The sequence below is a fragment of the Chenopodium album genome, chromosome 17, assembly GCF_948465745.1.
Source record: "Chenopodium album chromosome 17, dcCheAlbu1.1, whole genome shotgun sequence".
NCBI classification, from domain to species: Eukaryota; Viridiplantae; Streptophyta; class Magnoliopsida; order Caryophyllales; family Amaranthaceae; genus Chenopodium; species Chenopodium album.
The window spans coordinates 44950968-44968768 of NC_137850.1; the positions used below are offsets into that span (position 1 = coordinate 44950968).

At 34.3% G+C, this 17801-nt stretch overlaps 2 protein-coding genes across 2 annotated transcripts; one reads left to right on the forward strand and one right to left on the reverse strand.

Moving 5' to 3' along the window:
- The first annotated feature begins 2179 nt into the window (after positions 1-2179).
- On the forward strand, positions 2180-5255 carry LOC145588166 (putative cysteine protease RD19B). The gene is made up of 4 exons (XM_081644810.1): positions 2180-2642; positions 3902-4021; positions 4188-4434; positions 4644-5255. The coding sequence occupies exons 1-4, from the start codon at positions 2190-2192 to the stop codon at positions 4919-4921; spliced, it is 1098 nt and encodes a 365-aa protein (XP_081500936.1). The 5' UTR covers positions 2180-2189; the 3' UTR covers positions 4922-5255.
- A 542-nt stretch (positions 5256-5797) lies between these two features.
- LOC145589869 (V-type proton ATPase subunit a3-like) lies at positions 5798-16471 on the reverse strand. The gene is made up of 18 exons (XM_081646563.1): positions 16195-16471; positions 14944-14988; positions 13974-14096; positions 13736-13843; positions 13253-13360; positions 12985-13158; positions 11852-11989; positions 11021-11128; positions 10761-10868; positions 10506-10654; positions 9652-9805; positions 8603-8763; positions 8298-8504; positions 7888-8071; positions 7699-7782; positions 7420-7613; positions 6626-6685; positions 5798-6418 (listed from the first exon to the last, which is right to left on the reverse strand). Exons 1-18 carry the CDS (start codon positions 16327-16329, stop codon positions 6214-6216), a joined length of 2445 nt encoding a protein of 814 aa, XP_081502689.1. The 5' UTR covers positions 16330-16471; the 3' UTR covers positions 5798-6213.
- Between the last annotated feature and the right edge of the window lie 1330 nt (positions 16472-17801).

A 17801-nucleotide genomic window follows, 5' to 3' on the forward strand; every position in this document is an offset into this window, starting at 1 on the left:
AATTTTTAGTTTTTTTTTTTCTTTAAAAAGATAATTTTTATTTTTTAAAAATAATTTAAATTCAGTACTTAAATGTTAAATCATAAATATAGTAACTCATCCATTAAATATTAGGATAATATATCACCCATAAATATTATTTTATCAAATTATATAAATAAAATTTATACTCAACAAAAAAATTATTACAAAAATTATTAGATACACATAAATAAATATATATAAAATATATATAAGAAATATTATAATTTAAAAATAATTAAAAAAAATAATAAAAAATAATTAAAAAAAATACTTCATATATACCTTTTATCTTCTATTTCAGTAGATTACCAACTTCATCTCAATTGCTAGAACAACAATATTCTAGAAAAACTGAATTTGTAATTTTGGACGAAGTGTTAAATAAAGTTGACTTATCTGTAATTTTAGACGAAAGTGTAAAACAAATTTGGCTTTAAATTAAATTAAATTAAATTTTAATTTTAATTTAATCATATCATAAACGCTGTTATCAAATTTTATCTTATAAATTTGTGCACTTATAAATTAGCTTACGTGGATTTTGATCTATGTGCGTGGTATTAAACTTGGACGTATATCAAATCTAATTCGTCACTTTAATTTAACTTATGATGATAGGTATGTTTTGTGATATGATTATAAGTAAATTAATTTATCCTATTGGATTATTATTAAAAATACTTATCAATAAATAAAACCTATAGTTACAATTATCGAATCCTAATATTGATTATCAAACACTATACTTAATAGATATCAAAAACACTACTAAATAGCTATTTCTATTTATTACTCGTAGTAAATACTGGTAGAGGTTATTGGGTATAGTACACTATACACTCCCTTTTCTTTTCTTTTTGTACGATCATTATATCAAAACCTAATATTGATTATCAAACACTATACTAAATAGATATCAAAAGATAGAACCTTTTTTTTGTACGATATTGATTATCAAACACTATACTAAATAGATATCAAAAGATAGAACTTTTTTTGTACGATCATTATGCGTCAATGTTGTATATAATCATTCAATCCTTATCTTTTGTATCATCTATTAAAATAATTTAATTCATGGATTATTGGTTAAAATAGTACCTTAGCTTACTTGGATTTTAATCTACGCGGCATTAAAATTGGACATAAATCAAATCTAATTCGCCACTTTTTCTTAGGTGGCGAATGAATTTTTTAATTCTAAAAATAAAATAGAATTCTAATTTCTTATTGGTCGAAATAATACCTTTTCTTATGTGGCACGCCAAATACTCCCGAAAAATGTCTACTTTATTATTATCCATTAAAATAATTGCGCCGAATACCCCCGAAAAATGCCTACTTTATTTATATAATATATTAGATTAGATTAGGTTAGATTTAACTCTTAAAATTGGGGATGATGTTTCTTTCTTTCGCTGGCCTGGACCGACTTGGTCTTCCTAAACAAAATGCTTTGATCAATAATAATAATAAGGTGGTCTAAATTGAATTTAAGGTGATTTAAAATCGGGTAAGGAACAATTTGTGTTGAATTTAGGTCGGGTCAATAACAAGTCTTGTTGATTTCGGGTCGGGTTAGTAACAGATCGGGTTGAATTTTAGGTCGGGTTAGTAATAGGTCATGTAAAATTCGGGTCGGGTCAATAACAAGTCAGGTTGAATTTGGGTCGGGTCAATAACAAGTCGGGTTGATTTCGGATCGGGTTTGTAACAGGTCGGGTTGAATTTCGAGTTGAGTTAGTCATAAGCCGGGTTAAATTCGGGTCGAATTGAATTCAGGTCAGGTTAATAACAGGTCGGGTTAAATATGTTTATGTAACTACACCATTTATCTCCAAATAAATTTATTTTATGCCCTAATTGAATTATGTACATATAATTCATGATATTTTCCACCGCTTTGTGCAATTATCAGTTTTCAGACAATCACTACTAATACTAGTACAGTACCATTTTTAAATTCAGACAATCATCATTAATAATAATAATCACGAGAACATTAAAAAATAAAAATTTTAAAACTCAGCATAATTTTCAGTACAATTTCCCCACGTTTCATAACACAATTCGCCCACGCTCCTGCCTTTTCAACAACCTATCCCACCCTCACTATAAAATACAACCAATCCTCACTAACACTCATCTACTCAAACGTGAAAAGCATGGCTCATATTTTCTCTCTCCTCACTTTCTCTCTCCTCATCCTCACCACCGCCGTCTCCGGCGAATTTTCCGACGACTCCCTCATCCGCCAAGTCGTCGATGACGATGCCAACTCACTAGACTTATCACAACCCCACCACCATTTCTCTCTCTTCAAGAAACGTTTCGGAAAATCATACGCCACTCAAGAAGAGCACGATTACCGGTTCGAGATCTTTAAGGCTAACTTGCGCCAAGCTAAGGTTAATCAAGCTCTTGACCCGAGTGCGGTTCATGGGGTGACCCGGTTTTCCGATTTGAGTGAGTCTGAGTTTAGGAATCAGTTTCTTGGTTTGAAGAATGGGTTGAAGTATCCTTCTCATGCTAATAAGGCTCCCATTTTGCCTACTGATGATCTTCCTCTTGATTTTGATTGGAGGAAACTTGGTGCTGTTACTCCTCCTAAAGATCAGGTCTATAATTTATTTATTTATTTATTTATTTATTTTTTGTTATTTTTATGAATTTTTTATGATCATGTTATGTTGTTCAATTAATATTCGTGTTATGTTGGTCAGAGTTGACCTGTGAGGAGTTTTGGTCCGAAAGAATACTTTATGTTAAAAATATTACTCCATAGTTGGAAAAGTGAAATTGATATGTTTTTAAAGATTATTTTCAATTTTTTATTTAGGATATGCTAAAATTTTAGCTGTTATACTACAATGTGTCAAGAAAAGGTTATATGTCAAGTATTAGTTAAAGATAGATGTGAATTAGTGATCAAACTTTAGCTTCATACTGCGTAGTTTTAGGGGTTTTTTGGTTGACAAGGAAAATAATTTCCTATAGGAATTGACAAATTATGGGAATTAACTTCCCACATTAGAAATCCTAAGAATTGTTGAAAGTTGTTTGTTATTCAGGGAGGAATTTGCAAATCATGGAAATTTCAACTTATTAAGGGGGCACTTGGTAATTTAATTCCCATGTTTTGTGGGACATTAATTTGAAATTCCCATATATTTATGTTTTGTGGTCAACCAAACAAAACCCCACTATATAAATTTCCATGATTTTCTATTTCCTCCATTTCTTTTGTGCAACCAAACAACACCTTACTATTGATTGTTGTTTGAAACAGGTGAATTTGGATTATGTTTTGTGGATCCTACTTATAAGCTATGTCATTGTTACCTTATTACTGAGGTTTTGCAATTCCTCTTTTAACTTGTGAAATTGGACCAAAATCTATCAATTTGCTAGTATAATTTGCGTATTTCGGTTTGAGAATGGGGAGCGAATTTGATAACAATCAGATACAGTAATAAAAATGTTGTCTTTATGATATGTTTTGGGCTGCATGTAAGATTGTTGCAGTTGGCTTTTTTTTTTTTTTTTTTTTTTTTTTTTTTCCTTTCGAACTTTTTGGAACTTTGGATATTTTTTTGACTTTGCATCTGAGCTGTGAATGCTGCTGTAGAAAGTTGCCTTTCCAAGCTTCATATATATTGTTAGATTTTGTAACTGCAACTTTGAGAAATATCTAGGAACTTTCTAAATTTGTGATTTGATGCTTAATCTGATATTTGACTTTGCTACTGTGTTGTACATTCTTGTGGTTAACATTCTTTGACTTTTGAGCTTACAATTATGGGAATTAATAATTCTTAATTTTTAAATCGGAACCGCAATTGTGTTCTAATGTGGTGGTTTGGTGTGCAATATTCAGGGTGGATGTGGTTCCTGCTGGTCCTTTAGTACCACTGGAGCCATGGAAGGTGCACACTTTATCGCGACAGGGAAACTTGAGAGCCTTAGTGAGCAACAGCTTCTGGATTGTGATCGTGAGGTTTGCACCAATACAAAATTTTAAACATCACTATATAGTTTTAATATATTGGGACATCTCTTATTGTTGTAAGAAGTTGTAGATAATTGAAAGATGAGATTCATGTAGTCTATGTTTGGCCTGCAATATTAAATGCTCTCTGATGTAATTAGTTGTCATTTGATAGTGTGATCCAGAGGGGGAACCAGATGACTGTGACCTTGGTTGCCAAGGTGGGTTGATGAACAATGCCTTTGAATATCTTCTAAAAGCTGGTGGCTTGATGCGAGAGGAGGACTATCCATACACTGCTAGAAATGGTCGCTGCAAATTTGACAAGAGCAAGATAGCAGCTAAGGTAGCAAACTTCAGCGTTGTCCCTGTTGATGAAGGCCAGATTGCTGCAAATCTTGTGAAAAATGGACCTCTTGCTGGTAAGCCTTTCTATCTTATCAGTTTACGGTATTCCATATGCATATGCTCTTTCTTTTGGATGTTTATGACCCTTTTGAATATATTTAAAATACAAATCGATTTGATGTTCATTTTTAGTTTGTAAAAGAAGCCTATCTACTTGTCTCTCTTCTTCTGGTTTACTGAAGTGCATCTGCAGTTAGTTAATTTAAGCTCATCTTGATTGCAGTGGGCATCAATGCTCGTTATATGTCAAGCTACAGAGGTGGAGTTTCATGCCCATTGACATGCTCAGCTGATTTAGAGCACGGAGTGCTATTGGTTGGCTTTGGTTCTTCTGGTTACTCTGATATGCGTAAGGAAGAGAAGCCATACTGGATCATTAAGAACTCGTGGGGTGAATACTGGGGAGAGAATGGGTATTACAGATTATGTAGGGGCTATGATCTTTGTGGCGTCAACACTTTGGTCTCAACTGTTGCCGCAGCTCCTGCTACCTCTCAGTAAGTCAGTAAGGGTATTATGATTGCAGTAACCATATACCCATGCTACCAGCATACATTACTGTACATTTAATGTAAAAGGAGTTAGCCTGAAACAAGAAACTCTGTATTCAAGGCTTCCTCTCTTCCATCGTTACGATGTTGTAAGTCTTTGGAGGGGAAGGATGTCACATTGAAAGAGCATAAAAATGAAAATCAGTGTCTCTAGTATGTGCTATTATCACAGGATCTGTACTGTTACTGTATGACTGTATCAGTGTATCTCCAGTTAGACTATCGCTCCAAATTGTTGGTTGCTTATATGTTATAGTTTTGGAAATCAATTGTCTCTTTTTCTATTTTAACCATCTAGACTAAATAAAGTCTATTAGTGAGGAGGCCTAAAGTATGGCACATTGGCACCTTTTGAGCCATAAGACATTGGGACATACATTAATTTGACATGTGAGAATGTTTTTGTTGTTACATAAGCTAATGAATTAATTATGCTGCCTTAACACGTTTTGTCCGATAAATCGAATTTAAGTTCAATAATTTAAAAAACCCGTAAAAGACGATCTACTTGAGCGACATATTGAGAAAAACCACCTTGATCTATGCAGTGGACACTGGACAACACTGGTTTTGAGAATTATAACTAAAGAGGCAATCATTTGACGTTCCTGAAATCCCAGACGATGTATAGAAACAATTTGTTGTGAATTTTGTGATCGAATTTCGCGCATCCCTGACAAACTAAAGGAAACCGAACTAAAGCGTTCAATTTTTTAAACTGTGAAATGATTAAAATAAACCCGTACAACTGCATCAACAGCCTAATAATAGTGGATTGTAGTGTTTCCTTGGATAAGGACCTAAGATGATTGTGCTGAATGAAAGAAGAAAAAAAAAAGCCATATTCGGCTAAAGAATGTCATTAGATCAACAGATAATGATCACGCAAAATGTCTAATTTGACATTATTCTGATAAAAGCTACAATAATTACTTGCATTTTGGTGTTTAATCATCATGAACAATGATGTTCAAAGGAATAACTTATTGTACATAAACACACAAACAGCTGATTTGTTATGATACATGGCCAGTAACTTCTCTCTGAGGCCTTTTATTTCTTCCAAGTACAAATAAACAATTGGAAGGTCTGAAACTCTTCACTGTGCAAAATTAATTCTCGCAGATGTCCCTCAAAGGGGCGTTTCCCAACTTCCGTCTCCAGGAAGCTAGATAAATTAAGGAATCAAATATCAACAACTCGCAACTTCCTAGCGAAATGGCTAAGCTATATCTGAAACATTCACTCTTCTTCTTCGCCAATCAAAGAAAATGAGAAGGGGAGGAACTTGTAACCATCTCCAAAGTAAAACTTGTTCTGGAATTCCACCCAATGGAGACGCAATGCATGTAGAAATGCACTAAGGGTTTCCATAACTAGCAACACACCGACAGTAGCAAAGATGAAGACAATAATACCTACTATAAGAATAATGACATTGTTGTACCTGCAATGACAAGGAAAAAATTAGGATATTCAACCAAGCTGTTGCTCATATAACAAAACTCATAACCTCTTTGATTTGCACAATTCGAGTGGATGAGTGGAAACGCTGCACTTTCCTTTAATAGAAGTAGACTAGCATTCTCTCAAGGTTAAAATCTAATTTTTCAAAATGTAACAAACAACAAAGAGGAAATTTGTTTGGACATACCCCCATGCAAGCATCAAAACCTTGTCATAAAACACTGTAGACAACTCTGAGTGAGCCAAACTGCATCAAAAAAAACAAAAAAAAAAAATCACAGAAACCATTAGCCATTGCTGACAAAATTACGGTATTATTTATCTCATCAATTTATCCACACTAATACCCATGATGTCGAACTATCTTTAATACTAATTTCTAACATTTATAAAAAATTCTATTTGTTTAGCTTACATAGATTGTTTAATCATGTTTTGATTATATTTGAGGTTTTATAGTCATTTAAAGAATTTAAATGCCAAACCAATATACTACATTAACTTGTATCATAAAAGTCCATATTTTAGATAACCTGACGGTGTACATAGACCTTTAAAAGTGTTCTCATGGGTCAATTCTATCATGAAGGTGCTTTAAATTTGTCATACATTATACATTACTTTTTACCAAAATCCTTTAAGTTTGACGCATTTTGTGTAGTATGTAAGCGATATATCTTACTCAGACTCAATGATGCTCTTGCATCAAATTAAATTGTGCATACCAATATGCTCTGAAAGACAAAGACAGGCATGCGTTGAGTGCAATATGAACCTAGTGTTGCTAGTACCAAGGGGTTTTCAAAATGCAATTGTTAGCATCCGGTCATCTGATGGATTGAAATTATCCGGCCAATTATTTCAGTGATTGTCCAATTATAATTCAGGCTCAATACTACTATTAACAACAGCAGGATTGCTAATTATGTGTTGTTCAGCATTAATAGTCTCTTAAGATTGGCAGCATTTAGCAACAAATACCTTAACGCCCATAAACGAAGGTATGACGCGGTATTTGAAACTGCTCCGAGCACGAACTCTATAGTATGAATGAGCTGATGCACCAGGACTTCACTGAATTCAAATTCCTCATGATCTCCATGACCTCCGTTTGTAGGTTCCACTTGAAGGCTTTCTTCTGCGTGAAGGGGAATGTATGACTCACCCTGGTGCCTCTGCAAGAAAGTTAAATTTGGGCAATGAGGCATACAACCTACACTTGATCAACTAATAAGTTCAACAAATGTCTTAGAAATTTACACTTTGATGCTGGCTTTTCATGATAAAAGGCTTTGGAAGCAGCATCCAAGGTACAGCCACAAGGGCTAGCAGCAACAGAACAATCTGAAACACAGGGAGAAAGTAAGTGCAAATAGTAAGATAACCAAGGATACAAATATGTGAGAATTAAAAGTTTAATCTCAAACAGGTGTTAAAAAAGATAAAAACCTGAGTCATCTTCTGGCCAGAGAAAAGCTGATTTTCACCCAATTCATCAGTAGGGCTCAAAAACATGTAGATCATTATGTGATATAAATCAGCTTTAGAGCCAGTGCACCACTTCAATACAATAAGAAAGGAGAGGTATCCAAACAAGCTATTCAAAAAAATCATTTGTGGAACAAATTGGAACCTGCAGCAAACAATTTAAAGGTCAGTGGCAAAGCCAGTGCAAAACTGTTGCTACAGGAAACCATGTTGCATTTCGCTATAAGAATAAGATTTAAGTATAAATCTAAAATCAAGAAGCAAAGAGGGACAAAATCATTGTAGCTGATAGCCTAGTGATATTGCAAATGCTGTCATTTATTGTCCAAAATCATAAGCACTAGAACTGAGTCAGACTTTTTAATACATACCATATATCCACACAACTTCTGAAGAACTTAGCATTAAAGAAACTCATCATGATCCCCAAATTCATTTGGGCAACACCAAGAAGAATTGACATTTTCATCTTCAGGGAGTTAAGGAAAGGTAATTCGCTTCGAGAACCATGCCATACAGGATCTAATCCAAACGGGTATGCATCTCTCACTTTAATCAAACCATCAGTCGTTGCATCCCTGAAATGCAATTGCATAACCACAGATAAACAAAACAATACTATGAAAAGTACAATAAAAAAAACAAAGACCACAATAAGCAATAGTTTTGTATATACTTGCAGGAAGGATCACGGCATGCATAGGCTGACTTTCCAAATAATTCAAATGGGACTGAAAAGAATTCGTTATAGATGAAGCCTGTGTAAATTGAAAAGATTGCCATCATCAAAATAACATATCGACCTCCAAACATCATCTCCATGATGTCTCCAAGTTTCTGCAAAAATAAATAAATGTTTATAAGATAAAATAAAATATTGAGCAACAATCAAGCCTAGACCAAAATTACAAAGCCAAAATCTATAACAATTGAGAATTGACCAACAGAATACAGTCTTAGTAATCTCCGTATTTCAGAAAACACCACCTTATGGCTTATATATGGCACTCTAAAAATGAGAAATTTATAAACTTTGTATATATTTGTGCACCACACCTAGAATATATCGCAGTAATATTTGAATCTTGGTGACAAATATCAAATCATATTAAAGCACAAGGGCTTTATAAGCAAATATCTCTGTTAAATAAAAATGTTCATTCATATGAATAACAGAACTTCTATTAATTTGTAACATTGTCTTTAAAATCTAGGTTTGGCATCGTCCAGCAACGAGTTCCAGGTTTAGCTTCTAGTGTCAGTTCTCCTATCCAGCAGAAGTTCAAATGATTTGTGTTCCTCAAACATGTGAAAGTGAGGACTTTCCTCAGCATAATATTATTTATTGTTCTTGATCCCTAATCCAGTATGATAATTTAGTCATAAACTATGTTATTACATTACACCTGGACATAGGAGGAGAATATTGTGAGCATATGCTCCTCCACATGTGCTTTCTTCTGGAAAGAGCTTTGTACAGATGGCTGCAAATTTTAAATAAAATGCTCTCCCATTTTTTTCATTTAGATAATCTTTTACTCCATTCTGCATATGCAGTATGTCAGAAGATTTGCGAGCCCAAAACATAAATAGATAACTTTCAGGTCAGTAAACAAAGTAGGAAGGAAGCAGACTAAACACTATTTGAGCATGAAGTTAATTCACAAAACTCATGTTAACAACTGCAGAGATACTTGATTGTTACATTAAGTTTAAGAGAATCACCTGACTCCCAAGCTTCTTCTCCCTGGCTACCAGGTATAAAGTTGCAAGTAACACACATAAACCATGCCCCCAATCACCAAACATGACTGCAAACAAGAATGGGAAAGTAACAACTGTGTATACAGTTGGATTTGCTTCTCGATACCGAGCAATCCTGCAGATATGACATTAATTACTTTACCAATGATGCATATGTGGGCAGATAAAGAAGCTGCACCACCATATAGTCGACAATTTTTAAAAACTCATGAGCTGATTAAGCTTTTAAGGACATTAGCCACTCAAGTTCAATTATTCAGAAAGCAAAGCAGGCACCATTTTCTTACTGATTTGAACATATTCAATGTAAAAGGCATACAAATAGTAGCAAGTGAAACCTCAGAGAACTATATACAAGCTAAATTCTCCTTTGGGAGGAGGTGGGGAGGTTTTATACGGGAATTACACACAAGCATACACCATGTCTTCTTCAAATTACACATGCTGCTAAGGATAATATAAAAAGGTAAGAAAAGTTGAAGATGGAATGAGTAACATTAAAAAGGGAAAACAGTGTAGAAGAGAGGATATGATATCTACCCTCTTGTTTGCAATTACAGTACACAAGAACATAGATCAAATCCATAAGTACGTTATCATGTCATCTTACAACCCGTGAGAAATTTACCAGAGTTAAAGATGGGGTTTGGAGGCACTGTTGTTTCAAGGTATAGAGTTTATTTGCTACAATTATAAGGTTAATTTCAATATTGATTATAGCTATTTGCTGCTTTCGGGCTTGGATAATATATTTGTGATAAAGACATATCATTCATAGAACAGCACAGTTAACCGTCAAAGTTAAGATAACTTACCCATATGAATCAACAATCTCCTGAAAAGCAGAAGTAAATTTGTTTGTCCTGAAATAAGTTGGTGGTGACTCCCTTGTATATAGGACCTGAAATATAGCTTCAACTTGAGAATTTGAGTCCAGCGTTGCCCTGTGCAACAAATCCTGGATCTGTATAGATAAAGCATTACTTCAGTTTCAACGCTTCATCAAAAACTATTTGCATGCACAATTAACCAAAAATTTACACTTCAGATAGTTAATATTAGAAGTTCACCTGTTTTGTGGCAAAAACTGGACACCACCCTTCAGCCACAAGACATTTTTTCGTTACATCCATGCTGAGCATGTTTAATGTGTGGTAAATGGATTTCTCCTTTCTCACCTTCAAAATAAGAAGGAAAAAAAAATCCAAAATTTCAAATTTTGACCACAAATCATTGGAAATGCTGAGCAAGAAAATTTACTAAGCGCTTTCAAAGTTTCAATTAATAACACAAACAAAATGCTGAATTGAATTGAGGATTTCTAACAGACCAGAATGTTCCATTGCTCAAACTGATCACCGATAGTCTGCAATAAGTTTCCACGATGCAGAAGTCCAGCATCAATTGTAGTCCTCAGCTCAGAAAGTCTACCAGAAACCTAAAATCCAACCATGCAAGGTCAGAATTTCGCATTTTCCATGGAAAAAGAGGGGCTTTGAAGTCAAAGGTAAGAAAGTTTCACAAAAAGAAAAAGTTGTACAAGCAAAAGATATCCACTCTACTCAATGGAAAACTAAACAGAAGCCAAGGAAGTGAATTTATCAACGCTGCTGCTTTAAGGTATAGTAATCCATTAATCTCTAGGTTTAATGGTGTTTGTGTTTGTTGACATTCACAAATATTGAGAAAATTGGGGATGTAAATGTAAATTCACAGTGAGGCAAATGAGCAATTAAGACAGTCAAGCTAAACAATTAGACCAAAAGGAGAGGAATTGCTAAGAAATGGAAGTAGTTAAGTTCACAAATCAAGGAATATACTTTTACAGTAAAAAAGGCACAAGCAAAGCTTATAAATGATGCTAAGAAAAACTTTTCAAAGAAAATATAGCTTGTAAATTTGAGAGATAATAGATCTGCAGAATAGATGACATGTTTATTAAAACTGTCCACTTCCCACTTCCTCAGCATGCTTCAATTTTTCCACTGTATCAGGAGGTTTTTTTTTTTTTTTAATTTTTTTTTACTGGAGAATGAAGAATTGTGCAGTGGATGTGGATAGTAATAAAAATTCATCATCTTATCAAAGGTAGATACAAGAAAATAACCAGAGAAGAGGCAAAAAAAGTACGTAAATGGTAGACAAACTCCATAAAGCACACCTCTTTCAACATTTGAGCTTGTTTGCCAAAGTCATCACTGAAAGGATAACGATTAGCTCCAAATGCTTCACATATCTTAAGAATTTTGTTTTTTGCTCTTTCTCCAGAATAGAATATTACAAAGACATTTTTCTCAACCTGAAAATTAGAATCCAAAAATTAGTAAAAGCACCAGACTAATAATCACTATGGTCGAAACCTGAAATGGTTCCACACAAACAAAAAATCCAACCTACAAATAGAAACTGCATGAAAATTTTGGCAATGGACATTGAATTACAATACAATCCACCTTCTATCACCCACATGCTGAAGTACTGGAGTAAATTGTAGACAAAATGGGTAATTCTAGTTTTTCAGTTTCTCATATATTTCAGTAAATTACTATTGACAAATTCCTCATCAAGCCCTTTAAGCCATAAGTAAGAATAAAATACAATTATAATCCTAGTAGAAAAGGTACCGCAGATAATTACTATTTTAAGACTTCAAGATCTTTACAAAAATAAAATTTAAAATGTTACAGAAAGCTTTATCTCTTGCTATTCAAGCACACTCACCCTAGAAATACAGTGCCGGACTTACTGGTTTGGCAAAGTAAACAGTCCTAGCCACTAGTATGAAGGAATTAAACTAATACCAGGTTACAGACTCTTGGCTGAAAAGCTATATGCTGCATTTAAGATGGAAGAGTCCAGGTAACAAAGTCATCTTCAGAGAAAAGTTAATTTAATAATTTATTCCAGATTAGTTTGGGAATACATGCAACTTTGCACACATTACCTATGACCCACGGCCATTGAGAGTATCAAAGGATTAACCTTGATACTACTCTGCATATAAAACTCAGGTATTTAAGAGGAAACAATGAGCAAGAAAACCAGTCATCAGCTGAGAGAACTACAAAAATAATGTATACATAAACAATATTTCCTTTTCAATCCAAAACCACATCGGTTATAAGTTCAAATTTATACACCTGTCAACACTAGGAGGTAGAACTGAAAAGATGCAACGTGGAAGAAAGAAAGAAGGGGTGAATGATAAAGGACTGGTTCAAAATTAAACTTGATAAGGAAAAAAAATTCTTCCAAAGCATTAAAAATAATGCATGGAAAGGATAATAGTTGAACCTTCTCTCCAGAAGCAGGATCAATCACTGGATTCTCTACTGTAGTCTGCCTAACGAAAACATTGCCCCTAGTAGCACGAAACAAGATCCTTTCAAATGGCATAGATTTCTCCCTGGGTACAAGGCCAGTAAAGAACCCCAGCTGCACCTGCTTTGATGGATCACCCGATTTGTCCTGAACACAAGTCCATCAAAAAATTATTCTTAAGGAAATAAAAGCAGGTAAATAGGATAAATACAATCAAAACAGATGATCAAATCAAGTTTACTTGATCCATCAGTAAAGGTGTGTCCAAGGACTCTTCAGTTTGCTGTGCTTCTAATTCTCTCTGCTGAGCAGCTGCGGTTCTTTGAGCTGAATGGAAGAATTCATCGGCCTGAAGAGAAATAAAAGAAAGCCATTTTCAATATGATCTGACCAATCGAGATAATTCATGCATAATTAATTACACTATGTATCTTGATATTGCAACTAGGTCTTTGAAATACATTCCTAAAGATTATGCACTCCAATGTAAGAAAGAATGAGACACTAAAATTAGTTTTTGCCACCCAACTACTTCTTTCAGAGCTACAGGAATATGGGATGGGTGCCTGAGGTTGTTCAGCTATAGCTAAATCAACACCCTAATACAAAAAGTCTTAGTATTCAACTGCTTCACCATGTTGGATGATTATATATTTAATATGAAGCGGGGCTAATATGGACAGGTTCAATAATGAAGAGCTTCAAAGAAGAATGAATAGCATACCTTCTGTAGAACAAGTTTATACTCAACAAGTTCATTATAAGTCCGCTGTAACTTTCCATTGTTTGCATTCATCTCAATAAGCTCAGCTTCCAGCTCTCCAAGTTTCACCTGAATAAACACGAAACCGCATGTCACTAAGTCAGTAAACCATTTTTAATTTTAATTCCCTTCAAACACAAAATTTATACAGAATCTGGATGTGAATAATGACAAGCAAAATGAAAAAGGAGAAACATACCTCCAAATCATCCACTTTGATATCATTCGTCGAGAAAGACTTCGGTGGAGTTGAAATGCCAGCATTGGCCATTTGTTCCCTGAAATATCGCAATCTACGTGCCATCTCTCCACATTTTTTAATCTTCAGGGAGAATTACAAAACCAAGTCAACTAAATTGCAAAAAATATATTGAATAAAGCACACTTGAGACTTTCTAATTTAGTAATTTTTTAAACTTTGAATACAATGGACAAAATCAACTGCTCACTTAGACGTCCTTGAATTATTTTTCTGGGAAGTATTAGATCAATCAGTTGTCTTTTGGACCTTACCAAAGACAAATATTTTTACAACTGTAGAGGTAAGGCTAAAAGAGCTTCAATGCATCGCACAAGTGAGGCTATGAACAAATCACGTCTTAAGCTCTGTTCGGGGATTACTTTAGAAGGAGAATGTTTTACTTTAATATCAGTCAAACCAAGGAATACCACAGGAAATGCATTGTACTAAGATTATTTTAAGAAGTATAGACCAATAGTTCGAGGCTGTCCTTTTACTTAAGCTACAAGATGTCAAAATATGGTAATCACAAGTCCATGTATGAAAAGGGTCAACAAGTAAGCCTTCATCAATTAAATGTTACAAGGACTAGTCGCTAATCAGCTGATATGCCTCATTGAACAAAAGGATCCAAATCCACAGTCAACAAACTGAAAATTGAGATTGGTGAGGCATAAAGAGCCAAGGAGGACTTGTAATGCTGAGATTAACTTATTTAAGTACTAAACAGATGCAAGCTGTCAAATATTTAAAGTGTATCCAATCTGTTGAGGTGAATGATGAAGTGGGATATGTTCAACCAATAAACACTACAACGCAAGTTTGCAACATGATTAAGGATGAACGAAGTAGGGCCTAGAAAGACATTTTGAATACTTAGAGGCCAAATTGAAGATAAATAAATGGCGTGATGAAAATTTCAACATACCTGATTTGCATAAGTTCGCTGGAAAGGGCTCTTATCTGAATTCAACTGGAAAAAAGAAAAAAAAGGATGTCAGAAAAGTATATATCACCCAGTGACAATCACACGATGCCTCTTACAAACAAGGTGAAAGCAGAAAAGTTTGGAGAGAATAACAAATAGAAAAACAGCACAATTAGACAAACATGATGTTGAACGAACATCACAAGCCTAAAAATTATTACCAACACATTTCTACAAGCTAGGTACATTAGCTCTTAATTTCAAGTGTACAAGTGCCATGAAGCCATGATGTTCAAGGCAGTAGCTGTTACTACATCGACCATACATCACAATCTCTTTCCATTATTACAAGGTCAAAGATACTGGCACATCAATCCATATAATTTCTCCACACATTAAACTCTTCCCTTCAATATCAAAAGCTTTACAACACCTTAAGAGGCTATCATCTCACAAGTGCCAAGCACATAACCTCAACATACCTCAGCACCCAAAGTACCTTCGCAGCCGACAGGTAAGCTACTCTATTTACAAAAAATCCTTCTTTCATGGATAAATTCATATTATAAGTATCAAATCTCAACAATGCGACACAATGCATTGTCAAAGCCAACTTCAATCTATTGCCTTTCTAAATCATCAAAAACCTAAATACTTTAAAATAGCCAGCACATCAGTCCATATACTCCACCATACATCAAACTCTTCCCTTCACCACCACAACACCTCAAAAAGCTTTCATCTACCAAGCACTAATCACATAACCTCGAACCTCGGCATACCAAAGCACTCAAAGCACCTTTCGCAGCAAACAAGTTATCAACTTTACACACAAAAAACCTTTCTTTCAAGAATCATTCCATGTCAAAGTATCAATCTCATCAACGCAACACATTGCATTAATCAAACTCAGCTTCACTCCGTTGACTTCGGAAAACTTCAAAAACCTAAAGACTTAAAAGTTAAAACTTTAAATCACAAAATCATCACAATCCACAAAAAATAAAAACTCCAGAAACAATTCCGCAACAAAAAGTAGCAAAATTCAGAGCAGCAACAAACGATCATCAAAATAACCACAAAAACCCTAATCATCAAAATTCCAGAAAAAGACAAAATATGATCCAATCATCAATCAGATACCAAATTTCCAATCAAAATTCAACACCCAAACAATCAATAATAAGAAATTCCGATGAACAATTAAGCAATAAAATCAATGAATGAATGAATTTGAAAAGAAGGACGAACATCTTTGAATTGGAGAAGGCCGAGGTCACCGAGATAAGAGACAGTGAGATGAGAAGACTCAAGCGGAATGATGAGCTGCACCAATTGCATCTCTTCGGACCGCATCAGATCCATGGGAGGACAACATCCCACCATTGTTGCTGCGTTCACTTTCTCTCTCCTCGATGAGATTGCTTTCTCTCTCCTCCTCTCTCTGGTATTTGTGATGTTTCCTCTGTTTGTCTTTGGCTAAGATGATATGGGTATGATTTGAGATGATGACAGTGTCACGGAAACAGGAGAGAGAAACTGTGAAATTTTTGTGGTTTTATTATTATAATATTATTTATTATATTAATAATAATGATTCGATTGATTAATCTTCTACCACGTTCGTCTGACAGCTATAACCTGGTTTTATGTTTCTTTACCTTCTTCTTGTTTAGATCCCTCATTAATTAAGGATTACTGTCACTGTAAAATGTTTATGGGCAATGATTAAGAAGTGTTAAGCGGCTAGTAAATGTTTTTTGATCTGATGAGGATTGTCGACTACATATAATCTTTACCTATGTGACTAGAGGTGTCAACACCACACCCGATTCGAAACCGACTCGATTCAAAATTCGACTTACGTGGACATAATAATTTGGTATGACTCAACTTTAAAAATTAACCCGACCAGACCTCATCAGACTCGATCCGAACATCCGAATTAACATCTCTATATGTGACTTGGGGTTTTGAGTTGATGATTTGGTATCCAAAATTTAGCTCGATATCAGATCTTAATTTTATGCGAAGTAATAAATTTCGATTTTAGTGAATAGCCACTTCTTAACCATGAGCTACAATGTTTGGAATATAAAAGATAAAAGATATCTTCACTTTTATAGTTATCTTGAGAAATACGATAAGATGGAATTATATTTAGGTTAAACCACTGAGCACTTAAATAAATGTCAACATGTTTGGTGCCATGTTAATTTGTATAATTATGCCCAAAATATATTAGAGATGTGTTAAGCTTAACTTATTTCAATTTACTTGAACTTGTTTCAGTTGATTGAAGTTGTTTAAAACTTATATGAATTATTATTTTTATTTTTATTTTTATTTTTTTTGCTAGTAAATTTTTTGAGAAGAGTAATAACCATAAATTTTCATTTTTATTTTTTTTGCTAGTAAATTTTTTGAGAAGAATAATAACCATAAGGATTTGTTTGAAGTAGGTAAAAAAAGTTAAGGACTAATGACTACATATGTTAAGTTGAGACATATATTTAGCCAAAAACCGCTTGTTATATACTCCCTCCGTTACGAGTTACTTGCAACAAAGAGGGAGTTTGCAGACTTCTAGGCAAAATATTGAAAGCTTGATTAATGAAAATAAGGGTATACAATTAAGTATTAATCCAACAAAAAAAATAAAATTAAATCAAAGTTCATACTCCCAGCAACATGAATACACAAACCACCACCACCACCACCACCTAGCAGCCCCACCACCACCTAGCAGCTCCACCACCCAGCTCCGTACCACCACCCAGTAACACCAGAATCAAACCCAGCACCCACAAACTTCGAACCACCACCCACAAATCACGAACCACAAACGAACGAACCCA

What these genes read in the sequence shown, in the direction of transcription:
- LOC145588166 (XM_081644810.1), top strand. Translation starts at nt 2,190, where the DNA reads ATGGCTCATATTTTCTCTCTCCTCACTTTCTCTCTCCTCATCCTCACC. An exon ending in TTACTCCTCCTAAAGATCAG is followed by an intron (nt 2,643 to 3,901) that starts GTCTATAATTTA and finishes TGCAATATTCAG; the next exon opens with GGTGGATGTGGTTCCTGCTG. An exon ending in TTCTGGATTGTGATCGTGAG is followed by an intron (nt 4,022 to 4,187) that starts GTTTGCACCAAT and finishes GTCATTTGATAG; the next exon opens with TGTGATCCAGAGGGGGAACC.
- LOC145589869 (XM_081646563.1), bottom strand. Translation starts at nt 16,329, where the DNA reads ATGGTGGGATGTTGTCCTCCCATGGATCTGATGCGGTCCGAAGAGATG. An exon ending in GAGATTGTTGATTCATATGG is followed by an intron (nt 9,806 to 10,505) that starts GTAAGTTATCTT and finishes TCATATCTGCAG; the next exon opens with GATTGCTCGGTATCGAGAAG. An exon ending in AGAAGAAGCTTGGGAGTCAG is followed by an intron (nt 8,764 to 9,651) that starts GTGATTCTCTTA and finishes TTATTTTTGCAG; the next exon opens with AAACTTGGAGACATCATGGA.